The sequence below is a fragment of the Histoplasma capsulatum genome, genomic scaffold (assembly GCF_000149585.1).
Source record: "Histoplasma capsulatum NAm1 scaffold_2 genomic scaffold, whole genome shotgun sequence".
In the NCBI taxonomy this organism is placed as follows: domain Eukaryota; kingdom Fungi; phylum Ascomycota; class Eurotiomycetes; order Onygenales; family Ajellomycetaceae; genus Histoplasma; species Histoplasma mississippiense.
Window position 1 is genome coordinate 822,460 of NW_001813981.1, and position 26,686 is coordinate 849,145.

Here is a 26,686-nt window from a genome sequence, read left to right on the forward strand (position 1 = left end):
GAGAGCATCCCATCATCTCATCTCGCAACATGGCTACCTTCACGTCCGTCATCACCTCCCCTGGACCTGCCGACGGTTCTCCCTTGCCTCAGCTGCACACAGTGTACACTCCTGATCCTCGGTCAGACGAAGCGCCCCAGCACCTCCTTCCAATGCCCTTCTCTGCGTCCGGTGACCTCTCTAAGGATGCAGCAAGTGAGGTATTTGCTGATTTTTCTGCCCTGCCCCTTATTCTCCTGGCTCTACTTTTCTTTATTGGTTTTCTCTCGTTTTCTTGCCTGAATATGATCTGAAATTTCCGGCGTTTGAGTGCGTTTCCAGAGAAAAATTTTTGTGGGCTGCAGTTAATACTATCAATGTATGACGTTTCAAATTTCCTGTCCTGTTTTCCTTTTTTCTTCTCTTGATTTTGTTGGAATTTTGAGTAAATCAAAAATGTCGGATTTTTCCCAGTTCCGGTTCTGCCCGTTTATCTCTTTATATGGCCAATTGAAATGTCACGTATTGCATTGTACATTATACCGTTATGTTGGACATTGTTTTTTTTCATCGAAGGATAATCCTGCGGGGATGAAAACATCTGCGAAAGTGACTACTATCCCAGACGGCATGTTGCTTCCTATCTCAAATCAAAGACCGGCAATGCGTTTAGCGTCTGCAAGATATAAGCTCGAACAAGCTATGAAAGCGAAATGGGATTAGTTTCTCACCACAAGGATGACATGCCCAAGATGTATTTTAGGAGCTCATAGAGGCAATCTCTGCTCTGACTGGGAGCCGTCAATATGTAGAGCAACACACGCTCTATCGATTTACCTACTCCGCGAACGGCAAAACAGTTCCCCGCTCCCCGATATTCTTGGGAGGGCAAACGCGAAAACAGAAAATATAAATAAAATTGATGTGCGGCTCAAGTCAGGGACTACAGATCTATAAAATGCTAACTTCAATCCTAATAAGATGGGCTGGGGGCTTTATCGGCTAAGAACTCACCACCGCCCTACTCAACACCCCACCAGCCGACACAACCTTAAACATAACCGACATTACATCCCCTCCCATCCCCACCCGCGCCAGCAAACACGCATCCTGCGTAGCCTCCATACAAACAGACCTGCCCTCACGCACTGCCGTGGATTCCCTCATAGACTCCGGCGCTTCACCCCCGCGGCGTTACGATGTCGTCTACATCCTCCACGGGATCATGTCCAGCGGCTCCGAATCCAACTTCGATCTAGGAATGAATGTAAACCTGTTCGCAACACAGTATATCCTTGATAGGCTGCGCCGGACCATGCCCGGCGTCAAAATCGTGTATACCTCGTCCCTCGCGGTGTATGGCCCCACGGCGCCTGGGTTTGTCATTACGGAGCGGAATATGCCTCAGATGCCTACGTCATCGTACGGGATGGAGAAGAGAGGTCGGTGAATTTGCCGGGGATTAAGGTGTCAGTTCAGAAGATGTTGGATGTTTTGGAGATGGTTGGTGGGACGAAGAAGAGGGCTCTTGTGGAAGAGAAGCCCGATGAAGACGTCAACCGGATTGTGCAGGGGTGGTCGCCGAATTTTGATACGGCGTGGGCGAAGTCTTTAGGTTTTTATGAGGATATGTCGTTGCTGGACAGTGTGCAAAGGTTTGTGAGTGAGTCTCTTAAATAGGGGTAAACAGGGATATTTTGAATGTTCTGCTTGTCTAAAAGGATGAATCATCTGGTTAAATAGTTAACTCTTCAATCACCAAAGGAAGGCATCGAGTTGAGGTTACCCCTGGGTTGGAACCGCGGTATATGATTTCTCAAAAGCAGAACTAGTTGATAAAGATTTTCATTCATCTACCTATGATTAGGAGATTCCTTTGTTAATTGTCAACTTAAGAAATATTATCTTCTGCTTGTTGGACTTGTGTCATGCGCAAAATTTTGCCAAATTCTCTGAACTCTGTTGAACCGCGGGCGGATACACAGGAATAGCAGTGCGAATGAAGTGGCTCGAGAACCATTCCTATCTAGACTACCCGTGGGCCACTATGTGTGTCCTCTGGGGGTCGGCAACGCGCCTCAAAGTATCAACGCCCTTTGGTGTCTTTTGACCTTCAGCGGGCGGAAGGATGATTACGAGGCCCAACCCCGGGAAAACTATGATACTGTCTTAAAGAATGTTAATCTCGACGATGGCCTAGGAGTATATATGGCGTCGAAGTGACTGGAACGTATGACAAACTATTCGGGCTCAGGTTCCTCGACCCCTGAGCTGAGTTTGCTGTGGATGCTGAACTGGAAAAAAAGATATAGGGATGTTGAAAAATGCATTTGAAAGACGATTTTCCATTCGTCAAAAGCACACCACGGCCTGGAGCTGTGGTGAACAACACTTTGGTCAATGGGATGATAGATTGAAATAAACTAACTGGTAGAAAGATACCACCCCTCCTTATGATCAATGATCAATGAAACAGGATAAGTAGTGCTTACAACAAAGATGCAGACTACTCTATGTTTTGAGTTTTTTCATCAAATCATGGAGAGATTGGAGACTTAAAGATTGGAACATTCAGCCTTTGCATAAGTTAATATGATAGCTTTAGAACCCCAATCAAATGGCAAACGCCCATACCAACACAAAGAAAAAATAAGAAGCATGATTTCTAATGGAAACAATGGACTCAACAAGCTCTGCCTGCAATAGTTCCAAGTTTTGTTTCTTTCGATGTCCTTCAGTTTGACTTTTGATCCTTAGTGGACAGCATTGACAGGAGACGAAATCTCATGCGGCGCAGTAACGAAGAATATTCTTTGAAAGGTTGTGGTCTGGTGCATAGCGTTTAAAAGTATATAGTAGTATGTATGCATGATCGAACGGGCATCAGAGCGCTCAGAGCGCTGTAGCGGCGAGCTCAGAATTCGCTCATCTAGAAGGAAATCGGACTCTGTTCAGTCAGCATAATTATTGTTTCCAATTCACAGCCTACAATAGTCACTACGTAACCCAGCCAATAAGAGAACCACATTATCTGTCTGCGCTAATCCGCAGCTATGTCTTTTTGTTTGAGTCTTTGAATGAGAATAACTAAACAACTAATCAAGTCAACAAACAGGTGTAATTAAGAGAGGTAGATACATCATTTATCTTTTGATAGAATCAATTTTTCTTTTCATGTCATTATTTCTTAGATATGATAGGTCAGAATATAAACACCACTTTTTATCATGCACGGCTACACATTAGTAGTATATACAATCTTATAATCAGTCTAGCATATATATAATATAAAAATACATCTCAGAGATAGCCATAAATCATATTAATCTGTGTATTCAAGCATTAATTATATAGATTTGTGATGGAGTGGCTATGAAGCAAAAGAATTTCAATCGACTCTCATACAAATTGAAACTGTTAGCACAGAGTATTGAGATTTTTATTCAAATCTAGCGTGTGCAAGGACTTATGTTCTACACTTTCCGTAAATGAATTCAATGCTGAGTTCTTTTTCTTAGAATCAGTGTAAGTCACTCTGAAATAACTACACAGAAGCGGGTTATTTTTTTCTATATGATGTTTGGTAGAGTTCAAATTGGGTTAGCACAAACTTCTATCACGGGACATCAAACAGATCATGTGACCTTGGAAGCTCTGCATAATTTGCCTTCTCCCGGAATCTCAAACTTCATTCGACATTCGCTGAATATTCTACGCGCCGTCCAAGCCTCTCGTCCTGCACCGCTCCCTATTCCCTTCTACCTCCTTCATAATGGTTTCCCGGCGACTGGCTTTGCACTTTAACCAGGCTCTGCGTAGCCGCGCAGCCTTGAATGCCGTTCAACCTTTGAAGAGAGGCTTCGCAACCCCCGTTACCGTTCCCACTGCCACCCAATCGACAACCCTCTCAAATGGCTTAACGGTGAGGCATTGTTGTTGCTGCCATGGAGATAAGTCGATGCTAATATTCTGTAGATTGCGACTGAGTACTCGCCGTGGGCCCAGACATCGACGGTTGGCGTGTGGATTGATGCGGGAAGCCGGGCAGAAACCAATGCGACGAATGGAACCGCACACTTCCTCGAGCATCTTGCATTCAAGGTCGGCCACTCCACTAGAATTAACTGTTAGTCCTCTATTTTGAATTCGTTGCTCATCAGTTTACAGGGCACCAACAAGCGATCGCAACATCAATTGGAACTTGAAATTGAGAACATGGGCGCACACCTCAATGCCTATACCTCGGTATGTGGCGTTATTAAACACTCCATTTAAAGAAGTATCATAAACTGATGGCGTGGTTGTTTTCTTGCAGCGAGAAAATACTGTCTACTACGCTAAATCTTTTAACGCCGATGTTCCCAAGGCCGTCGATATCCTATCGGATATTCTCCAAAACTCGAAACTAGAGACTGCCGCTATTGAGAGGGAACGGGATGTCATTCTTCGGGAGCAAGAGGAGGTTGATAAGCAACTCGAAGAGGTTGTGTTTGACCATTTGCATGCGACCGCTTTCCAGAATCAGCCACTTGGACGGACCATCCTTGGGCCCAAGGAAAACATCAAAAGCATCAACCGTGATAATTTGGTGGATTATATCAAGACAAATTACACAGCTGACCGCATGGTCCTTGTCGGTGCTGGTGGGATTCCCCATGATCAACTTGTAAAACTGGCGGAACAACAGTTTGGTTCTCTCCCTAGCCAGCCTCCTAGCTCTGCTGCTTCCGCCGTCGCCGCTGAGCAGAAGCGCACACCCGACTTCATCGGTTCCGAAGTTCGCCTCCGTGATGACACTATCCCTACTGCAAACATTGCTCTGGCTGTCGAGGGAGTCAGTTGGAAGGACGACGACTATTTCACCGCTCTGATTACCCAAGCCATTGTTGGTAACTGGGACCGTGCTATGGGTAACTCCCCTTTCCTTGGAAGCAAACTGAGCCACTTCGTCGGCCACCACAACCTGGCCAATAGCTTCATGAGCTTCTCCACCAGCTACAGCGACACTGGGTAAGTTCGAGCCATTCTGCTTTCTTTTTTCCCTTCCATTCTACGGTGCATGCTAACTTTGATCCCACTTTTAGTCTGTGGGGTATCTACCTCGTCTCCGAGAATCTCACTCAACTCGACGATCTTATCCACTTCACCCTCCGCGAATGGTCTCGCTTGTCATTTAGCGTGACCGAAGCTGAAGTAGAGCGTGCGAAGGCCCAATTGAGAGCTTCTGTCCTGCTGTCTCTTGACGGCACCACTGCCGTCGCTGAAGACATCGGACGACAAATCGTCACCAGCGGTCGCCGCCTAAGCCCGGAGGATGTGGAGCGTGTGATCTCCGGAATCACTGAGAAGGATGTCATGAGCTTCGCCCAGCGGAAACTATGGGATAAAGATATTGCCATCAGTGCTGTGGGCAGCATTGAGGGTATGCTCGACTACCAACGAATCAGAGCAGATATGAGCCGGAACTTTTCATAGATGTAAAAACAAACGATTCAAGAAAGTAAGAATGATAGAAAGGGAGACCCTAAAACAAAAGTTCTTCCCACAATTCCAGGGTTCTAACACACCTCTGTTCTATGCTAATACCGTCGCTATCTAGATGTTGTTTATTATTATTATTATTATTATTTATTTTATTTTATTTTTTTTTGACTTTTGTACCTTTTTTCTGCTCTGTGTTTCATGATCTCTAGATTAACATGGGGGTGAGAAGGGGAAGGGGCCCAAGACATGTTGCGTTTTCATTGTATAGTATGGAGATTTTTATCCGCTGATATACTCAAAAGACCTGTTTCCTTTGTTCAGTCACGTATTGTTCAATTATTCTCCGCCGGAATACACTGGAAACTGCTAGATGAGATGAGGCGGCATTCGTAGAGAAATCGTAAATTGAACAAATTAGCCCCTTAAGTTGATATCTTCAGAGGCGAATCCCTGTAACTTCCTGCACAAGCTGCGTTGGCATTAAATCAAATGTGGCCAATGAGACAGAAGCTTCTTCCAGTTGGCACTGGAAAACCATGGGAGAGATTTTGTTGCTTGTTTTTTCTCACATCTTTTCGTTATGCTTTTTCTCAAGCAAATTAATTGATAAGGGAAGCGAAAGCTATTCGTCATCCCGTACCTGCCGTTGACTCAACCTTACCAATAACCTCACAAACTCAGGCACAGCCGGCTATAAAATTATCAACATGACAGCCATGAGTAAAAGATAAATGTATGAGGGACGTGAGTTCCCGGTAATTGCTGTACGGACAATCCGGACGTACCAGATAGGCCGAGGCAATATTCCTGCGGGCGGCATCTCTGGTACTGGGGCCGGGCGGGTTGATGTCATTGAGTCCTATGGCAATCCGCAGGTGGCCATTTCGGAAACCAAGGTGAATAGAGAGAGCTGTGGTAGGATAGATGGGAAAAGAAGACCGGGCCCGTTGTTTCTATGGCTTGGGGCTTCCATATTTTTAATGTCCACATTTGTAATTGCGCATATGTGCTTCCACAATTCCATGTATAAAGGGCATAAAGCTTCCCTTCAATTGAGCCAGAATCCACATGAATGCGCCCCTCGTCGCACTGAGAACCAAATCAACATTGCCTTTCTGCACTACAGTCGCCTCCACCTCTAGCTACCAGATACGTGACCCATATTAGGAACGCCATACCCAATTCCCCGCAAATACAAAGACACAGCATCTGAAATGTCTCCCCAAAACAAAGCCCTCTTCTTCTCCAAAATCCCCACCGGATACCCCGTGCCGGGAGAGCACTTAACCATTCAAAACGTCCCAATTGATCCCTCCACACCAGCTCCAGAAAATGGAATCACTGTTCAATCTCTCTACACCAGCTTCGACCCATACATGCGTGGTCGCATGCGCGATTCCACCATCAAATCATACTCCCCAGCTTTTGAGCTTGGAAATCCCATATACAGCCGCTCTGTTGCTAAAGTCCTGACATCCAACAACAGCAAGTACAAACCAGATGATCACATCATTGGCTTTCTGCCTGTACAGGAATATGTCGTCCTGCCACCAGCAGCCCTGGAAGCCATCCAGCTGCTGGACAACCCCTTAGGCCTTGAAGATATCCGTGTCTTCTTAGGCCCACTAGGAATGCCCGGCCTAACCGCATACTCATCCTTAATGGAAATCGGCAAGCCAGTCCAGGGCGAGACGATCTTCATTTCTGCTGCATCCGGGGCAGTGGGCCAGGTTGTGGGCCAGTTGGCGAAGCATTTGGGTCTGAAGGTGATTGGCAGCGTCGGCACGGATGCCAAGTTGGATTATATCCTGAATGAGTTGGGATTCGATGGTGGGTTCAACTATAAGAAGGAGAAGCCGTGTGATGGACTGGCGCGCCTCGCACCGGATGGGATTGATATTTACTATGAAAATGTCGGTGGGGAGTACTTAGAAGCGGCCATTGATGCGATGAGGGATTTTGGTCGCATTGTGGCCTGCGGCATGATTTCGCAGTATAATCTGAGGCCACAGGAGAGGTATGGGATTAAGAATATATTCATGATCATTTCAAAGAGGATTACCATGCGTGGGTTTATTGTTGGAGATCATGGGATGGGAGACAAGTGGGAAAAGCAGCATAAGGAGACTGTCTCGCGGTGGATTAAGGAAGGATCATTCAAACCCGCCATTTCTGAAACAGTGGGGATTGATAATGCAGCGGAAGGCCTGGTTGGCATCTTCCGTGGTGAGAACTTTGGGAAGGCTGTGTTGAAGTTCCAGAAGGTTTGTTGAGATTTTTCCCCCTATCTTTGCACCTCTGTGCTCCTGTTTAGCAGGACAATCACATCCCTTTTTCCTGTTTTTTTCATATTTTATATATATTTAGTAATGTCCGAATCTTATGAATCGCGTTTTTCTAACGTGTTCTTAGTAATGATGATAAAACATTTCAGAACCCCGGCTTTAATAACTGGTTGCCAGTGGGAGGCACGGTTTGATTTATATAATGATGAGAATGGTATAGGGATGGGATAGAAGGATGAGAATGGCTGTCCATTTGAAAACAGTTTGGGAATCTTATCTTATAAAACCATTATTTGCTTTATTAACAATCCCCCATTCATTGTACATAACATATAGAGGGCAAATATATGGACAGCTGAATACTCATAGCAGTATTTAAGATCCATCTGGCAAGGAGTGTGCAAAATGCTGCTCCCAAGGAATTAGACAATCCGAAGCAATTCAAAATCTTCCTCGGGAAATAGAAGTAACAAACATACCTAAACGCTGTCATTTCACTCTCTTCCCCTCTAACAATCGCAGCTTCTTTCCTGCTCCGATTCTTAATTATGTAGTAGCTATGTCGTCCACTTTTTAGCTCTCTAATATCCCAGTCCTCTGCACTTGTTCCTCTTTATAGCGGACCAATCACATGACGTCTATTAGGCTGACTGATCAACTCAGTCATTTATCTCGTCTCGCTTGCTTGTCAGAAGGAACGTGGAACCTTGTTATCACTCCCCTCAATTCCCCTGCCAGCCGTAGAGGACAGAGAAGGAAGTCTTGTCCAGGATATCCGTAATGGCATCCATCGTGCGCCCCTCAGCTTTTGTGCTGGGAAGAAGCTTCCTTGCCCGTTCCACTCCCACCCAACAAACTGCTTTCTATTCCACATCTCGGGCGACCTCTTCAATTGTTTCTCCTCTGGCAATCGCTTCAACGCTGAAGCCAAGTCTCCTCCAGACGAGGCGAAGAGATGCTGCGGTTAAGGTTGCTGGCTTCCATGCGACCAGCCGGAGAGATCTCTTACCCCCCCCGCGACGTGAGTGCTCCGTGCTTTTCTTGTGCTTCATGCTTAGATGGTTGCGCGAGATGGTTGAAACAAAAGAGAGCGGATAGCTAGTGTTTCATATTGGTTGGTCGTTGACAGGGCGCTAATTAATTGTCATATCTATCTATTGCAGAAACTATTCAGGGAACAAGTACGTTCAGTGTATCGCAATCCGTCCACTGCATCCTAGGCAGCCAACGACGAAGTGCCCCTCTCGTGGACTAAGCCGTTAGATTATATACTAATTGCCATGATATTCATTTAGTGAACGATGCGGCTCCTATCCCCCCTACATCTCCATCCCACGGCAGCTATCACTGGACATTTGAAAGGTGCGTTTTGTTCCCCGAGCAAAGGGATCGAAGGAGGGTAGCGGGTATTTTGGGAAAATTTGGCCGGAAACTAACATAATTGTGAAATTAGATCTGTCGCCGTGGCTCTCGTCCCCTTGACCATTGCCCCTTTTGCCGGTGGATCCGTTTACCCTGTCATGGATGCGGTGATCTGCGGCACCCTCTTGATGCACTCACACATTGGTTTCCAGTACGTATTCATTCCGCTTGTGTCTGCGTTCACACATTCAGGGATCCATTTTGCATTCTGACGCGATACTTTTTCTTCAATGGAATCCAGGGCTTGCATCATAGATTATATCCCAGCATGGCGTATGCCCAAGGCCAGGAAGGCATTCGACTGGCTCCTGCGCATCATGACCCTGGTAACTGCAGTTGGATTGTACGAGTTCGAGACGAATGACATTGGCATGACTGAAGCTATCAAGCGGATTTGGAAAGCGTGATCTTTCTTGTCTATTTTACCTTTTTCGACATTGATTATCTTTCTCATATGTGTGTCTTTCGTTCTCAAAGGTATTTTTGACGGGTTTCTTTCTCTAGCTTTCCACATCGGCGCTTCATTTGGCCCGTCTTTTTCCCAGCCGCTTTTCTTCACGTACAATACTTTTTCCTCGCTAGATGCCAGCCTCACCCGGATACTCTAAAAGTTCACTATCTTCTTTTTTCTGGACATTAAAATAATAATATCTATCTATCTGTACCCCATCCGTATTGGTAACCATACGACACGTAATACGGGACTGAAATCAAATACCCTTTCAAAATCCCAAAACGCCACTACTCCCCGAGGCCTCAAATATCAATATCAGGCACTTTTAACAGAACTAGAACACATCAAAAGAATAAATACCATCCTCTCCGTAGAAAGTCACTCACTCCATTTCCTCCCGATCCACCTCCGCAGCCTCCCCATCTAGCAACTCCTCGTCATCCGCAATCATCATAACCTTCTCAATCAACTTCAAGGTAGCCCGCAACGGCAATCCAATCACATTATCATAACTCCCCTCAATCCTCTCCACCAGAATCGACCCAAGCCCCTGTACCCCATACCCGCCCGCCTTATCCACCCCCTCCCTCGTCCGCACATACGCCAAGATCAGCTCATCCGTCACCGTCGAATCGAACCGCACAATTGACCCCTCCACCGTCGTCTCCAGCGCATACCCAGGATCCCGCGCACTCTTCAGCGGCACCATCGCCGCCATGGCCGTGTAGACCGTATGGTCGCCCGCATCGCGCAGCGCCTTCAGCATGGCAATATGCTGCGCCTCGGAGCGGGGCTTCTCCAATATCTGCGCGCCGCCGGAGGCCGTGGGGTCCACGACGATAGTATCCGCGGCGAGGATCAGGGCGGGCTCGCCCTTTTCCTCATTGTCGATCTCCTGCCGGTAGACCGCCTGTGCTTTCCTGACGGCGGTCTCTAGGCAGTATTCGAGCGGGGAGAGGGTTTTGGGCAAGTCCTCGGCGAAGGACGACGGGATTATTTCAACATTGGGTAACCCGAGGTAGGAAAGGATCTGGTGCCTGCGTGGGGAGCTGGAGGCGAGGATTACACGTTTGGATCGGAGGTCGATCAGCGTAGGGAGTGCGAGCGCGGGCGGCCGTGGGAGGGTGGGATGCGTGCGTCCCCCGCTTGTACCTGCGCTTGCTTTGGCGACGGAGTCTGTGGTGGGCGGGCTCGAAGGGGGCTTTTTGGAGGTGGATTCAGGCATTTTTTTTTTTTAAAAAAAAAAAAAAAAAAAAAAAAAAAAAAAAAAATCTTTGATTTATTTAATTATTGTCGGAAGAACTAAATTTGTTCGCTTGTTTTTGTTCTTTTCTATTTTTCGTCGAATTTGTTGAGTGTTGGACCTCGTTGCGCGGGGCTTAGTTGGAGCTCGGTGCAGTGGTTGCCGAAGTTATTAATATGGTCAATTTAGAAGGGCCGTTAGGCGGTGTGTAGATTTTTGGTCTGGGGATTCTTGCCGTATCTCGTATCCGATTGATATCTAGCTAACTAACTGTTTCTGAGCGTTGATGTTCCCGAGTCGAGGTTTTGTAATATACGACGTAGGATGGGCTACACAGCGCTGGGATGCCGAAATGTGCAAGGCAGGGGATGGTTCATGATTTCATGCTGATAAATGTATGGATCAATGCCTTAGACAACAAGGGAAAGAAGAATACATGTACCGCAGAGGGGTCTCTGCGATATGTGCGCTACCAATATATATGGAGATGTTCTATACAAACATGCAGTATCATAAAAAAAAAAAGAACACAGAAGCATATGATGATACAAAAGCTCCATGCATGAGCCAAAATGATGAAAAGAAATATGACAAACCAATACATGCTCCCGCGCGCGAGATAAACGATGAAACGCCATTGAATTGTCCACTACCCCCACTTGCTTTGAGTAAGGTCCATGTTAACGCACCCCCAAAATCGCGGAATATCATTTTGGCCAGCTTTCTCGATCTTCTCGACTGCTGGATTGTTGCACATCCCTTGGTTAATATTTCGACCGGGGTTAGGTGATCGGGACGTGCATTTTCCAAACGGAAGAGAAATTGTTCGAAACTTGGCGAAACATCCCTGTTCTCCTTTTTAACCTATTTATTTTCACATATATGTTTTTCCTGAGGTCGTTATCATTATCATGTTTCTCGTGCGGAAGAAATGCATCTGCCCCTGGTCTGAAAACACGGCCATGGTATCAACAGGGTGAAAACTGGATCTTTCAAAACTCCCCAATTCCGAATTCTCCATTGCGGAATTGGCTGTATCTCGCCCAGTCGAACCGTAGAAAATGTCGTTGGTGATTGAGGAAGGAAAACCGCCAAGGAAAAATAGCAGGTAATAAAGGATAGGTATCAAATGTTGGTTGTTTTTGTTCCGATATTCTATCGTCTCAAAGAGTCTTCTGGAGAACCGCCTCTCTTCTCGATTTCCTCCATCAGTTCTCTCCGCTCCTGCAACTTCAGCTGCATGAAATCCACGGTCTTGCGGAGGACCACGCCCTCACTACGGCCTTGGCCCTCGAGCCCCGGAACCAGTTCAGTCAGTCTGTCGAACCCTTCCCGGATGGCGGCGCGGCGCTTCTGCTCAGAGGCGATGTGGTTATTCTTCTTTTCTTGCTCTGTCAGGCGGGGTTTTTCATTCTCCGTCGTTGTTCGTGAAGACGCACGAGGGTTTGGTTGAGGTGATGCAGACGATGTCATGGATACAGAGGAGGGGTCTTGCTTCCTGCTTTTGGTAGCTGATGTTTGGACGACTGTGGAGCTGGAGCGGACTGAAGGAGAGAGGGAGGGGTTGGAGGGAGACATGGATGTCGGGGGCGAATAAGGAGCTGGGGAAGGAGAGGAAGAAGACGAGGACGCCTGGGCACGTAGAGAGGAGGGCATAATCTGATAATCTGATGTCCTCGCGGGCAGGTTTTCGGAAGGGATGGATTTAAATAGCTTTAAAAGACGAGTATAATTAGATGGAGATGGATACTATTCATGCGCATGTCTTCGAGGCCTGGAGGGATGAAAATTGGATTGGGCGATAAGAGTCGACAAGGATAGAAGCACAAGACAGGACAAGAAAATGTTTTTAACAGCTCGTTATTTATAGAGTCCGGTCAAATCACATAGAAGATGGAATTTTGCATTTATCAGGCCCGCTCTCGCTCTCACTCTCTTCCCTCGACGGGGAATCCAAGATGCGGGGGACCAGTTGGCAGCATGACAGCCACTAAAATGGCCGTGCTTAAACTTTTTCTTGGGCCAACTCGTGGCCAAAGAGTTTCAGTTTCAGCCAATGTTGACGTAGATTACTTTCGCACAACCCTGGGCTGATCCTTGGACAGTTGGCGATGGAGTGTCCTGACTGTCTTGTCATCTTGTCATCTTGGCTGAGCATTGAGTAATCTTGGAATAATTTATTTCAACCAGCACATTCTCTGTTCTCACACACCTCCATCCATCCTTGACATCGACATCATCTATCCCGAGAGCTCCCCTGATTACCTGGAGCTGGCTGCATCCTGACGTACTTCGAAATTCCAGCATGGATCGGGACCGGACGCTTCGGGGATCCTGCTCTTGTGGCCGAATCCAATATACTGTTGTCATCCCTCGCAACGCTGTCACGCAAGCCGAGGTCTATTTTGATACAAGCAGTGACCGTCGTATGTGCATTTCATCATCCCCTTGTCTTTTGTCCTGAGAGATGAATGTGAACAAAATCGGGCATAGATACGCTAACCAAAATCCTCTTAATATTTTTCATCTAGGGAGATACCAAGCAGCTCCATTGACCGCATGGCTCCGCGTGCCCCTAGAATGGTACCACTCCTTCACAACATCCTACTTCCCAGATGAAACACACGCTGCCATCCGCCGCACATTCATCCCGCCCAATGATCCGCATTCCCAGCGCAATTTCTGTGGCTTCTGCGGCACGCCCATGTCGTACTGGAGCGAGAACCCGCCCGAGGAAGCTGAGTTCATGTCTGTGACTATAGGCAGCTTGTTCAGCGAGGACCAAGGTGCACTGGAGGATTTGGATCTGTTGCCCTCAGATGCGGATACAGATACGGAGGTTGGCAGTGGCCATGGCACCCCCGCTGCGGCTTCTGCCCCTGCCAATCATTCTGCTACGGGCCGGTCAGCTTTGTCTACTGCATCGACCTCTACACAAATTGGCCCGAGATTCATAGAACCACGTGTCTCTGTCAGGCGTCGGTTTGGCGTCGTCAATGGCATCCCATGGTTCGAGGAGATGATGCAAGGGAGCCGGTTGGGGAGGGTTGGAAAGAGTCGGCGCGGGGTGGGCATCAGTGCTGATAGAACGATGAGGTTGGAATGGGAGGTGAGCGAGTGGCATGATGATGGTTCAGGTCCCATCGTGGAAGATCTCAGCACTGGTTCTGGCTCTGACTATCACACCCCCCCACGAACGTCCAAAAGGAAAACTCCTGAGATGGGTGGTGAATGAGCGGGCGATGTTAGCGAGTTGATACTAATTACACGAGTCGGAATGTTTCTGTCTTTATTGATCGTATTTTTAGGTGGTTTGGCCTCGGTGGCTTTCGGACACCCCTCTTCGTTGGAGCAATTCTCGGGCGTTACAGGTACATGTTCTTTTCTTCATTCTGCTACTGTACTACTAATAGTGGACATCATTCATCGCCTGCCCAGCTACTACAACCATTTAGGAGATGGTTCTCTACCATCACTTAAAGGATAACTCCACTTGTTGGGCCATTTGATTTCTATTTTGGCGAAAAGATAAATGTTGCGCAATCCATGTTGCTATATGTTTTATCCTTTTATAACGCCCCGTACTTCACTTATTGGATCTCGTCCAAGTCTGAAGTTTCCGAAAACTCCGTTCTATATTGCCCTTGAGGTTTATTATAAGGCATTTTTCAAGTCTTTCTCACTTTGATCTCGTCCTTTGCTAACTTCAACCTGGAAGCTTGACTCTGGACGCTTGCCCCCGGCTATATTCAGGATATCTACCCCGGTCTGACATGCTAGTAATAGTGCAATCGTCTTATATTAACGCCACATGGCGGCAAAGTCGCAAGTTTGTATTGGTTATTTTTGTCTTCAACTGGATAACCAACAAAGCTCATCAATACTATCTGTACTGCACTTTGTTTCTTCTGTCCTTTGTTGCACCGCTGATGGTCAATGTTGCTTTCAATCATTGATATATTGGATGTCTTATGGTGATTACATCTTGCTTTTTTTTAATATTTCTGTTCCTTTTACTGACTTACAAAGCTTTTTCTCATCACTACTATGAAACTTAGCTTTGCTCTCAATCTCTCTTGACTTCCTGTAGGGATGCTGTTTAGCTGAGCTTTAATATTGTTGCTCCCCACACTCTATGGGTGCTCACCTTCTATGTGCCTGTAACAACCGCATCCTGTTCATTCCCTTTAGTCAGTCATCATGAGACGACAAGCATTGCGCCGAGCTCCCTTCAGTGTTCAAATCACACAAATCACACAAATCTTCACTCACTTTCTTCCTTTCTTCACAACCATCCCCCTCCTCATATAAACCTCATCGCATCCGTGTGTTACGCATGTAAGTCCCCACCAACCCATCACCGGCAAGGCAGGCATGGCGACGCCACCCCGTTTCCCCCTTGCCAAGCGCTCCCTCGACAGCCTTGGGCTGCGAAGACGCCATGATCCTCCTCCGCCGCAGTTCTTCCGCCCTGAACTTCGAGCTAGAGCGTCAAGCAGCTCAGCACTGGCTCAGCGAGCTGGGTCTATGAGGTTTGCAACGGCAATACCGGAATCTTACATCAAGATGACCAGAACACCACCGAAGAAACGCACCAATAAGAAGAAGAATAAAAAGAACGGCGGGCGTTCGAAAAAAGCAGTCATCGCGGATTTGCCATTATCTAAACGTTGGGTTTTGGCTGCGACAAATGCGTTTCGTCCGTCTCGCGAGAATGATGCAAACCAAGTTCAGGTTAAAAAGGTGCGTTTTGTGGTTTCAATGTTGGCAGTGCTTGCCTTGTATTATCATTGCCTTTTTTCTTTCTCGTTCTTTTCTCTTTTTTGGTATGAAAAATAAATGATAAACGAGTATGACGCGAAGTTGTGTTAATGTTTTTTGGATGCAAAAACATAGCTTCGTCGTGTCGCCAAAAATGCCAATTTGTCACCCATATTTATCCGCCCAGTTCAAACACGGCCGTTTCCTACGCCTCCAGTAAGTACTTCTCGAAATTGGGATTGTTATGTCGTCATGCTTATACGTTTTATTTCTTTATTTTCTTATTTATTTTTCTCGCTGTCTATTCTAACTGTTGCTAGGAGAGAAAATCGAGTCTTCACTCTGGAGCGAAGACACGTTCTGCCCCGACTGGTAACAGGAGACCTATTGAAAAGCCTCTTCCAAGCACACCTGAACCAGAAGAGTCTGATTTTCCAGATAACGAAGAGGAGTTTCCGAGTAGTTCTAAGAGTTCCAATGAGGAAGAGGACACTCATCTTCTCCATTATCAGATAGGAAGACCTGAGGTGTCAGAGAGGTGGCCAGTTTTATCTCCATGGAAACCGCCCCAGTCGTGGGAGTCTAACTGTCGACGTGTTGAAGCGCAAAAAAATCCCCAGAATATTTCTTCACAGAACAATGATCACCCAGCATCTCCTTTTCCAACGGAAAACCCACCTCCTCTACCTCCATCAAAACCATTGACTCCCCCCAGGAGTAGTCTAAGACACAGTCGTCTGCGAATCACGTCAAATTGGCCTACCGAAAACTCTCAACTGGGTACTATTTATCAAGCAGCTGAGCCAAATGATCCAATGGAGAAAGCATCTCACGACAATCCCTCGGATGTGTTACCCAATATGATCTCACCGGGGAACCCTGGGGTAGGAACACAGCCACCGGAGGTGAACAGTGAATCGAAGATTATAAATCCACCCTTGGGCAACAATGAGAATATCTCATTAAAATCTAATCCATTTCGCAACCGCTACCGAACTTCGTCTCCCCAACATTCTTCCCATTCTCGTCCGCAGAGTGGCTTACGGGAGTTTTCCTTCGAATTCAGCACCAATTGCCCGAGCCCGGAAACCACCAATAATCAAAATCAAATTGTTGCCGATGTGATGGGCGACAAGGAAGTTTCGAATAGTTACGCCACTCCTCGAAGCGAAAATGCAGCCTCGAAAATTCCCCGTATCTCTCCACAGGTATTGACTCCTCCTGCCACTGGAGAAGTTGACGGGTTAAAGAAAATCAGATCACCCAGCCGCCGCAGCTCCATCCCTATTCCTAGTCGTATGGTACATGCAAGGGACAAGTTTGATGCCAATGCGCTACCCGTTAGTCCTGCCGTGAAAACTGGTCGCAACTCTACTTCAGGTTACACCGGTACAATTTATGAAGACGAAACTCTTCGGGATCAAAAAGGAGTTGGGCATCAAAAAACTAGCCAAATTATTATTGCCAACGAGGTAGACCCTACGGAATCGCGTGGGAATGGTTTTCCCATGTCAATGGCGCTCCCTAACGGGTACAGAGCAAAGGAGTTGGCAGCAGCAGGCCGTTCTGGACCTCAGCTTCGTATCTCTCCAGAGGCAGACAAAGTTATCATGGGGAATATGACCAATGAGATGGGAGAGTCATCCCAAAATCATGCCGGAAAGCGTGCCAAGCGTCTCTCGGGCTCGAAGAGACTGTCAGGAGATAGCATTTTTGGCAGTTTCACACCCAAGTATCTCATGCACTCGCAGTCTAACAGCTCTTTGAACCCTTCCATTGCTTCACCTACAGAAGACAAGGTTGCAGCCGCAAGAGATAGGAAACTCAAAAAGGCTAGAAGCACAGATACTACCTACGCAAAGAAGCAACACGGGAAGAAGTTTGGCACTAATCCTTTCTACGATGATGGGATTGTAACGTCTCCTGATGTGTTCAACGAGCGATATCCATTCTTGAATAATAGTCGCCTGGAACCTCCTCGTTATTCGGAAGCGGATGCGGCTAGCCATGGATACAAGGCTTTACCATCGTCGCCTCTTGCTGAAAGCACAACCCTCATCGACGACACTGATATCGTGTATTCCCAACCCGGATGCCAAGGGAAACACGTGGTTCTTAGCCCCTTAAACTCGCATACATCTACAGATCAACTTCGTAATAAGAATGAAAATGAATTGTCTCAAGAACGTGACGCTTCCTCAACTGTCCGTCATCGCAGCTCTTCGAAGCGCTTACTTCATCGTTCATCTCGCCATCGCATAGCTGAACATGGAAGCCACGGCAAGTCGAAATTGAACAATGTCGCCGCGCCGAGCGAATCGGCCGAGTTAACCCAGAAGGATGCATATGAGGCTCTCCGTAAGAAAAATCGAGAGAGTTCAACAAAACACCGCTCCCTTTCAACAGTCCGTAACTCTTCTGGGTTCAAGGAGCCTTCTGCAAAAGCAGGTGGTGTGCTATCCAACTTCCGTGGCCTTTTCACGAAACAAAAGAATGACTCGGCAACTTCAAATGCAAATGCAGATGCAAATGCATCCAGTTCTACCAATGCCAAACGCAAGGATCTTGAGCGTGTCAAAGCTGCTAATAGTGGAAAATTGAGCACCGGAAGTCCTACGGAACGTTCTTTGAGTCGTCATGCCCGGGGATCTCGTGCCGATAAACGCGTGGAAGACAATCCGAACACACCTTCTCAAGACGCCACTGTGGATCATTCCCGCCAAACATCTGATGCTCTTACCATCACCTCACAGATGGCAGATTCACCAGCGCTCTCAGGGATCAGAAATGTCAGTGCTCTGTGCATTCATGTCTTGGATGCAGCTCGTGACGAGCCTAATGGAGCCAAGAAGGAGAAACTTATTAAGGTAGTGCCCGCGCCATTTTTTCCCGTCCCTGGTTTCCTGGCATGTTTTTAATATCCATTTTGCTTGACTCCCTTTCCCGCTTAATTAAAAGGAATCCTAACCGCTTTCTGAAACAAATATAGCTCGGAAAAATCCTCGTTGAGGTTGTGAACCACGCCAATGATGCCGAGAGTGCCATGTTGGCGGCATTACAGGCTGCAAAACAGGCCGAAATCGCCTGTGCCCTTGCCAAGGAGAACGCCCTGAGATTGGCCCGGGTTGCTCAAGACTGGATTAACCTTAGTAATAGCGACAGCACTAGCCTGCGCTAGGTTCCTTATCTCAACATTTCCGTGGGTGTGCCTGGGCTCGGTTTTCGATCATCGTTCGTTCGGCATTGTCCAGACTTACCAGATGGCTGGAAGTTTACCAACAGCTAATAATGGTTCGTACGGGAACGAATGCAAGAGTGTGGCGAAGCCACTGTTTCTCAAGCTCCCTTTTATTCTGAATTCTACTTTTCTAATGCGTTTTCAAAATATTTCAACAATGCTAAGTTGAAGTTTGTTAGTTTCATGAGTGAATTTCTTCCATCTTTCTTGTTCGAATTTCTTCTATCTGCCTTTTCCCTTGCTCTTCCCCCATCTTCCCCCTTTTTCAATGTTTTGATTTTTTTCATCGATACGCGACAAGAGAAAGATATTTTATCCGAGAACAGACACAACATCTTTCTCATTTGTGGCTATTCTGATTTTTTATTTGTGATAATTATTTTCTTAATCGTGTATGTTTTACAACTGAGGCGTGGATCAACTTCAGATGGGCTCCGTTTCTTTTCCATTGAGTTCCAGAGCATGCAATTTCTCATCAGATACTCAAAAGCTCCATCTCTCAAAAGATACCGGTCTGGAAAGTCCATGTCCTAGCTCTGACTATTTCATCTGACTGGCGAGTTTACCTAGTCCCTTCTGATCGACTAGACCGGATTCTCAGTACATTTCGCGGATTCCTTTAACTTTTTTATTTATATCCTGGCCTCTGCCGCAACGTGCCCGCGTAGGCGTCTACTATGCTATGGCTCTTTCCTGACATTTCTGTTATCCCCAAGTCCGCTCAATGTGAGTGAGTTCTAGCTTGCAGCTTTAGCTAGTCAAGTTCAACGAAATATTGATATCAATTTTTCTATTCTGAAGATCTCTCTACGGGATCTTCGTGTAAATTATTTCCATTTTGGACTTTCTAAGTTTTCAACAGTGGATTTTATTTTCTATCGTCAAACCGCTAGAGGCAGAAAACACCTCCCCCCCTCACATCTGGTGTATCAGAAATGGCCAGTTCAAAATAGAACACATAAATTACATGTCAAACCTTAGAACAACACTTCGACTGCTGTCCATCTCCATTGCCGGCTTGGGAACAACACAACAGCTGTGTTAGCCCAACCGTTGCCTTGTAAACCTCTTTCCACACGTTTCCACTGCCCAACCCCCTCTTTTCCCTGACTCACACCCCCAAAAGGGATAAAGGAGAAGTAGTTCACGAATCTCACTTATCACTAACTCCAGTCAAGCGAGAATGAATGGGTATATAAAGGGACATTCACAGCTCTCTCTATGTCCTCTTCTTCTTTCACTTTTTTTGGAATTTGACATGTCGCAACTTCTACTTCTTACTTTCATCATTTTAAAAAATCGCTCGGCGAAATTTCAATCTTTTAATCAATTCTTATCTTTTCAGATTGTATTCTGCTTTCAGAATTGCTGTTTCTATCTGTCCTCTCTTTTTCTTTACTTTCATCATCTCATTTATATCAATAACCTCTTTGAATATTTATCTTGATCTCTCTGTTCATATCAGCATTGATGGTTCTGATTGAAGATTTTACTTCTGAATCCACAAGTAATCATCTCGTGTTTATATCTGATATTTTTGATTCAAAACTTATTGATCATCTGCGGATATATACCCGTCTTATAACGTGCTAAGTTATATGTTGAAATTGACGCTGGATTGCTTCTTGTAAGCAGCTTTTGCCTTTTAGAAACTCTGCTTCATCATTTTACATGCATTGCTAATTTCTATAGATAGCTGCTGAAATGGCAATTTTGAACACTTTGTGTTATCTACAGCAGTTCTACTTTCAGCTTCACAAACATCTACAATGAATCAAATGACTTTTAAAAAATGTCTTTTACAATGACATCAAATAAATCAATTTTGCTGTAAATGTTGTTATTTACTTCTTTTTAAATGCATTTTTTCATGCTTCTGTGTGTTTCTAGAGCTAATATTGAATTTTGACAAGGGCAGAAAACAATATTCAGTTTATTCACACAACATCACTTTGTTTAGAGCTGTGAATGTTTTCATTTTCATTTCTTGAAAAGTTTTGACCTTCATCTCTCACTTTCATCTTTGATAATCATCTCATCTTTTTGCTCAAACCTTCTTCCTTACTCTTCATCACATCTCTTCATACATTGCATTTTTTCATCATTATTATTGTTGCTCATTTGTGTTCTTCTATTATACATTCATGATGGAAATTGCCTCTTTTACCTCTTTATATCAGCTTGAGCACTTCTACACTCAAGCTATACAGAATGCAACATTTTTAATTATTGAAAAACTTTTATTGTTTCAATGCTGTCTATCAGTATATCTGACTCTCTTTCTGACGCAGTGGTCAGAGTTATAATCATGACAATTCACATTTTGTACATATTTACAAATGTGGCTTTCTATTCCCCTTTTAACTTCATTTATTTTTAACAGTGATTGAATTTATATTTTTTAATATTTTCATTCTTACACTTTATACTGCCTTCTTCTATTGCCACAATATTGACTGAATGGTTTCAGATTTCAGAAGTAAAGGCAATTTTGTTATTTTAAAAAAAATATTGCAATGCAATATGTGATTGTCAAATTTTTCCTTCTGAAGCTTACATTTACTAACTGATAAAATAAATTGTCACACACTCAATTGAATATCAACAATAATTATGTATCAATTTCAATTTTTAAAATTATAAACTATATCTTATCATTCAATTATTATCATCATTAATGTTTTTTTTTTTATTTCTTCTTTCTCTTCTGCTGTGAAATACTTTCTTTATTAAAACTTTTGAAACAATTATTCTGATATTGTTTTTATCTATTTTTCTGTTTGAATATTTTAGTTTTAGATATTTGATTTGAAATGTTGATGTATGATTCAATTTCTTCATCATTAAATACAATTTCTCACTGCATTTATTCAAAATGTACAGTTTATATTAAAGATATTAACATTTATTTTACTAATTTCTCTCTTCTTCAATTCCCTTTCTTCTCCGGTGTCAATCTCTGATTAATTATATGATAGATTCAAATACTCTCTTTTTCTCAAAAAATTTTTTGTGTGTTTGTGAAAGATAATTGTTGAACATTTTATCACATCTGAAAATTTATTATTGTTTATTTTAAATGATCAATCAATTCTTACTTTTTTCTGCTTGTTTTCATTCTCATTCATGACTGAACAAAACACATTTTATTTTATCTGTTTATATATATTATAATAACAATTCACCGTGTCATTTAATTATATTATTTAATTTTTACAAATTTGAAACTTCTGTAATATCTCTCTCTTGCACAGTGCATGATTAATTTAATCATTGATACAGATGAAATTATTGCTTCTTGTCATGTCAACAGTTTAAATTACTGTGAACATTTTCAACTGTCAAATTTATTGTATCAAACAATATTGATGATGTATAACTTACATTCTCTGCTTCAAAATCATCACAATTTCAATTCTGCATCTATTTTCTGCTATCTCTCAACATTTCACAGTGGATTTTATTTTAGACATCTAACTTTTTCTTCTATATGTATTTCTGACATTTTGATATGCAATTGATAATTACATTCTCATCTTTATTTTGCTTCATTTTGACTTCTTTTTCCGCTTCGTCAAGCTGGCTTCTCTAACATTTTAAGATTTCAAACGCTGCGTTTTTTAAGACATGAAACTTTAAGACTACAATGCATTGATTTGTTTTGACATTGATGCATCCGCTCTTATTTACTGTTGGCTTTTCTGTACGTGTAGATTCGATTGATATTTTTTACAGACTACTTCGCGGTTTTCTCAATGAGCATCCCCGATTTGATTAAGAAATAGGGGGAAGAAATGAAAAAAAAAAAAAAAAAAAAAAAAAAAAAAAAAAAAAAAAGAAAATGGACTGAAGTACAGAGCACACATCAAATTATGAAGAAGATAATCTCTTGCTTTGATTCACAGTTTCACACTGCTCTTCACAAGCCTCTTTACTACTTCATTCTCATCTTTTAAACTCAATTTACCTCTATACTTTTCCTGAAGTCACATTCTGCTCTCCCCCTTTCTTTCTCCCACAACACGAACAGCACAATCAGCCATTTCATGTATCTTTCATGAACGTTCTTTTGTTTTTGTTCCTCACGATTGTCCCTAGCTATATCATGTCGCTACGAAATATCGCATGAAAATATGTCGTGCCTACTTTAGCACCGAAACATACTTGTCTTTATCAAGAACTTACAGCCTTTGGAAGGTCAAACACAGGGAATCAGCGACTCGGATACGTCGAGCTATTTTCATAGCCATTCGGACAATAATTCATAACTCACGCAACAATTTGCCGACCTTCAGAAAGGCAATTCACCAAACCATACTTATTATCAGATATATCTCTCTTTCCAATATTGTCTTTTAAACTAATCTCAGAGGATCTTTTTTGTGTCTTCCTTTTGGGACAAAATAACCAGTCAGTGACTCGAGGTCATTGCCGTGGCGTGGAGGATATCATTTTCATTTAGCAATCGTTCCCGTCTCTACATACGCATGAAAACCTCTCCCATTTCCATATTTTGATTCACTGTTATAACCAATTGACAACTCAAGGTTGTCAAGTTGGCGTGAGGGATATCCTATCTTCTCAAACATGTTTGTTCTCTGAAAATCTTCTTCACTATCTCTCTCTCTAGTCGCTTAAAGGGTCGCTTCATAATCAATTGACAATTCGAGATTGTCAATGTGGCGTGGGGGATATACTTTTTTGATGCCCGCTTTACCTCGCTTCTTCCTTCCGGTTGCTCTTCATACAAGTATCCCCCAACAACTTTTTTGGGCATTTGCTAAAGAACTTTCTCTTTAACATGAACGCTTTCTAGGCAATCGAAATACATTTTGGGTCCCAATAATCAGTCAACAACTCGAGGTTGTTTGACGTGGCGTGGAGGGTCTTGCGCGCTTTCTCATCAGGCGCTATTCCTTATCCCTTTCTGAAAAAGTTAGTTAACTCGGTCAGGGTAAATTAACCAGTCAACAGCTTCAGACCGTTCTATGCTATGTTGCGGAATTTACAATTTCTGATCTCTCCCTTGATCCTCTTGGATGTCGGTCATCGAAGTGCAGCAAATTCTCAAAACCGATTTCAAGGGCTTAAAATAACCAGTTGACAGCTCGAGGCTGTCAGCGTGGCGTGGTGGAACCGATCTATTCCCTTTTATCATTAATTACTATTCAGAGTTGTGATCTCAAACTAATTTTCAAGGGTTTCATACAATCAGCAAGTGACTCGAGGTCATCAGCGTGGCATGGTGGAATCTGTTAACTTGCATTCCTCTCCTATTTCCGCACTAACTGGGTTTACAAATAACCAATCTTCAACTCGAATTTGATGATATGGCGTGATAGTTTCTTCATACTCTTCTGAGTTCTTTATACGTTTTCTCTTTCACCTCAACAAATTCTCGTCACCTCGTTTCGTGGGCTAATATAACCAGTCAACAACTCGAGGTTGCTTGATGTGGCGTGAAGGATATCTCTTGATTTCTCCGTCATTGCAAACCTGCTCTATGGCCACCTTTACTTCGATTCGACGTCCTCAAAGGTTGAATCATCAGTCAACAGCTTGGACCTGTTTGACTTGGTATGATGGGTACTCTTCTCCCTTTTTCCCCAATTAGCTTTTTATTGCGTTCATTAAATATTGCATTCTGCTAATATATTACAGTGTGATCATCAGCCCCATGACTCTAACTCATACAACCAGCCAACAGCTCGAGGCTGTTGGTGTGGCGTTGTGGGTACAAATATCTTCTCGATGTTCAACCTCCATTCAACTTCTCGGGTTATAGAGAACCGGCCAGCCAAGGTCAAGCCGTCTGATATAGCGTGATGGAATTCACCCTACTCGCAATTCCTTCTGTCCAATTCCTCTCCGTTTCCTCTCCAACCTCTTTTGCTCAGGGCACAATATCCAATTATCAGCTCGAGGCTACTAATGTGGCGTGTTGGATTTCATCCTCTCTAATCACCTTAATCGCCCTAGCTTTACTACGCCCCTATAATCCGCAGGCCTATATACCAAGTCAATAACTCAAGGCCATTGATTCCATGAGTATTTCTGACCATTTCCGGGTACAATAATCAATTAGCAGCTCGAGGCTGTTAATGTGGCGTGGTGGATATCCTCTACATTTATCCCTTTGTTTGTTTTCTTGGCTTCCGCTTGCTTGCAGTAGCCCCAGATTGTTTCCATTGACTTTTTTACTTACTTTTTACATTCTTTGCTAATATGGTGCGTCTCTACGCCACATGATAAACATCTTAGGTTTCCGATAGTCTTTCTTACTTCCACCACCCTCGGTCCATTCGGCGGTATCTATATAGGCTCATATAACTATCCATTTCTTCGAGAGAAATGGTGTGGCGTAGTAGATGTCCTTCCCACCCACGATTAAAACCTCTGAACCCCTTTTTGGTGTTGACCTTTTCCTTTCAGTTTGCGACATACTAAAGCTAATTAGCATCTCGAGGCTATCGATGTGGTGTGGTGAACCTAACTGACTTCTCAAATGCTCCATCCTATTCTCTTTTCTTATATTCCCCCTACTCATCACACTTTTGGGTTTAAAATAACCAGTCCCTTCCTTGAGGGAAGTGACGTGGCGTGGTGGATATCTTCTTCAATCATCTCTATTTCATCATGCTTGTTGATGATCTGTTCAATCATTTTCTATCTTTACACTCTGCACAACTCTCTGGGCTTTAATAACCAATCTGCATCTCGAGGCTGTTGATGTGGCTTGGGGATAACAATTTTGCAACATGGTTTTATAACATCAACTTGCTCTTCTCGTCGAGCTTGAACTGCCTATACTTACGTCAGGGCTCAATATAACCAGTCATTTCCTCAAGGGGAATGACGTGGCGTGGTGGAATTCAATTTCTTCCTTTTGAAATTAACCGTGGACATATTCCTCTCTCCGATTCTCGTCGACAACAGCCTCGAAAGATCTACCTCCATTCAACTTAGGGCATAATAACCAGTTGGAAGCTCGAGGCTTTCAATGTGGTGTGAGGGATAACAATTTCTCTCCTCTTCTCTCTATCGGAGCTGGTTAGTTATTAATCAGCTCTGTGCGATTCTACAATATTTTCCCCTTTCCTTGTCTTCTACGAGCATAATTTCAGCCACATTCCTCTTTCCTTTTCATGTTGATGTCAAATTGAATGTAGTGATGATATCCACTACAAACATTATGGAGAATTTACGTTTGTTCTTCGCAGAGACATGTATGTATCATGACTTTCTATTCCTTCTCTGTGTTGCCTTATTGGCGCTTGGTAATACCCAGGCTTTGGCCTTTTCCTTTCTTTAAAACATGCGGTGGGATTGGGCCTGTATGAAATTACAAATTCAAGTACATTCAAGCAACGAGAAATTATTTCTTCTTCATCCTCGTGGTCAAAAGTAATTTTCGACGTCAGCCCGCTGCCAGTCAATGTTCCAGGAATTTTATACATATATAACCGACGAATATTCCACTCAAAACACCGTTATAAGTTTTAAGTTTGGACACAATTGAGAAGAGTTCGGAAAACACAATAATCGGGGTTTATTTAATATATATATATATCAAGCTCTATTTCAGATCTATTTCTACAGCTTTCTGTTAAATTGCTTCTACCTGCCATATCTCTGCATCCTTGCAGCTACTAACAGAAATGCAGTACATTTCATCTCCACGTCAGTTTCGTGAAAGCAATTGTTTCACTGCGACGCAAGCATGGCACCACAAAAATATTATCAATTAGTGCACGACGTCTCCAGACCCTTCCCACAGGGAAGCAATTTGGAAGCAAAATAAGTTAATACATTACGAACAA

General features: G+C 43.9%; 10 protein-coding genes across 10 annotated transcripts; 6 read left to right on the forward strand and 4 right to left on the reverse strand.

Moving 5' to 3' along the window:
- Positions 1-1,204: 1,204 nt before the first annotated feature.
- Positions 1,205-2,202, forward strand: HCAG_02341 (predicted protein; the record flags this gene model as incomplete). The annotated part of the gene is made up of 4 exons (XM_001542120.1): positions 1,205-1,421; positions 1,454-1,642; positions 1,723-1,783; positions 1,965-2,202. 4 exons carry the CDS (start codon positions 1,205-1,207, stop codon positions 2,200-2,202), a joined length of 705 nt encoding a protein of 234 aa, XP_001542170.1.
- A 1,549-nt stretch (positions 2,203-3,751) lies between these two features.
- HCAG_02342 (mitochondrial processing peptidase beta subunit) lies at positions 3,752-5,454 on the forward strand (the record flags this gene model as incomplete). The annotated part of the gene is made up of 5 exons (XM_001542121.1): positions 3,752-3,901; positions 3,955-4,080; positions 4,147-4,224; positions 4,295-4,989; positions 5,064-5,454. The coding sequence occupies 5 exons, from the start codon at positions 3,752-3,754 to the stop codon at positions 5,452-5,454; spliced, it is 1,440 nt and encodes a 479-aa protein (XP_001542171.1).
- Positions 5,455-6,677: 1,223 nt separating this feature from the next.
- Positions 6,678-7,942, forward strand: HCAG_02343 (hypothetical protein; the record flags this gene model as incomplete). The annotated part of the gene is made up of 2 exons (XM_001542122.1): positions 6,678-7,727; positions 7,898-7,942. 2 exons carry the CDS (start codon positions 6,678-6,680, stop codon positions 7,940-7,942), a joined length of 1,095 nt encoding a protein of 364 aa, XP_001542172.1.
- A 586-nt stretch (positions 7,943-8,528) lies between these two features.
- Positions 8,529-9,577, forward strand: HCAG_02344 (succinate dehydrogenase membrane anchor subunit; the record flags this gene model as incomplete). The annotated part of the gene is made up of 5 exons (XM_001542123.1): positions 8,529-8,769; positions 8,912-8,929; positions 9,044-9,110; positions 9,202-9,321; positions 9,412-9,577. 5 exons carry the CDS (start codon positions 8,529-8,531, stop codon positions 9,575-9,577), a joined length of 612 nt encoding a protein of 203 aa, XP_001542173.1.
- A 429-nt stretch (positions 9,578-10,006) lies between these two features.
- On the reverse strand, positions 10,007-10,849 carry HCAG_02345 (conserved hypothetical protein; the record flags this gene model as incomplete). Its single annotated transcript, XM_001542124.1, has 1 exon — positions 10,007-10,849. The coding sequence occupies one exon, from the start codon at positions 10,847-10,849 to the stop codon at positions 10,007-10,009; it is 843 nt and encodes a 280-aa protein (XP_001542174.1).
- Positions 10,850-12,022: 1,173 nt separating this feature from the next.
- On the reverse strand, positions 12,023-12,523 carry HCAG_02346 (conserved hypothetical protein; the record flags this gene model as incomplete). The annotated part of the gene is made up of 1 exon (XM_001542125.1): positions 12,023-12,523. The coding sequence occupies one exon, from the start codon at positions 12,521-12,523 to the stop codon at positions 12,023-12,025; it is 501 nt and encodes a 166-aa protein (XP_001542175.1).
- Positions 12,524-13,172: 649 nt separating this feature from the next.
- On the forward strand, positions 13,173-14,322 carry HCAG_02347 (conserved hypothetical protein; the record flags this gene model as incomplete). Its single annotated transcript, XM_001542126.1, has 3 exons — positions 13,173-13,293; positions 13,399-13,976; positions 14,281-14,322. The coding sequence occupies 3 exons, from the start codon at positions 13,173-13,175 to the stop codon at positions 14,320-14,322; spliced, it is 741 nt and encodes a 246-aa protein (XP_001542176.1).
- A 919-nt stretch (positions 14,323-15,241) lies between these two features.
- Positions 15,242-18,806, forward strand: HCAG_02348 (predicted protein; the record flags this gene model as incomplete). Its single annotated transcript, XM_001542127.1, has 5 exons — positions 15,242-15,610; positions 15,764-15,844; positions 15,949-17,986; positions 18,035-18,495; positions 18,618-18,806. The coding sequence occupies 5 exons, from the start codon at positions 15,242-15,244 to the stop codon at positions 18,804-18,806; spliced, it is 3,138 nt and encodes a 1,045-aa protein (XP_001542177.1).
- Positions 18,807-23,678: 4,872 nt separating this feature from the next.
- HCAG_02349 (predicted protein) lies at positions 23,679-24,355 on the reverse strand (the record flags this gene model as incomplete). The annotated part of the gene is made up of 3 exons (XM_001542128.1): positions 23,679-23,776; positions 24,032-24,053; positions 24,272-24,355. 3 exons carry the CDS (start codon positions 24,353-24,355, stop codon positions 23,679-23,681), a joined length of 204 nt encoding a protein of 67 aa, XP_001542178.1.
- Positions 24,356-24,827: 472 nt separating this feature from the next.
- On the reverse strand, positions 24,828-25,529 carry HCAG_02350 (predicted protein; the record flags this gene model as incomplete). The annotated part of the gene is made up of 3 exons (XM_001542129.1): positions 24,828-24,873; positions 25,149-25,291; positions 25,437-25,529. The coding sequence occupies 3 exons, from the start codon at positions 25,527-25,529 to the stop codon at positions 24,828-24,830; spliced, it is 282 nt and encodes a 93-aa protein (XP_001542179.1).
- Positions 25,530-26,686: the final 1,157 nt, after the last annotated feature.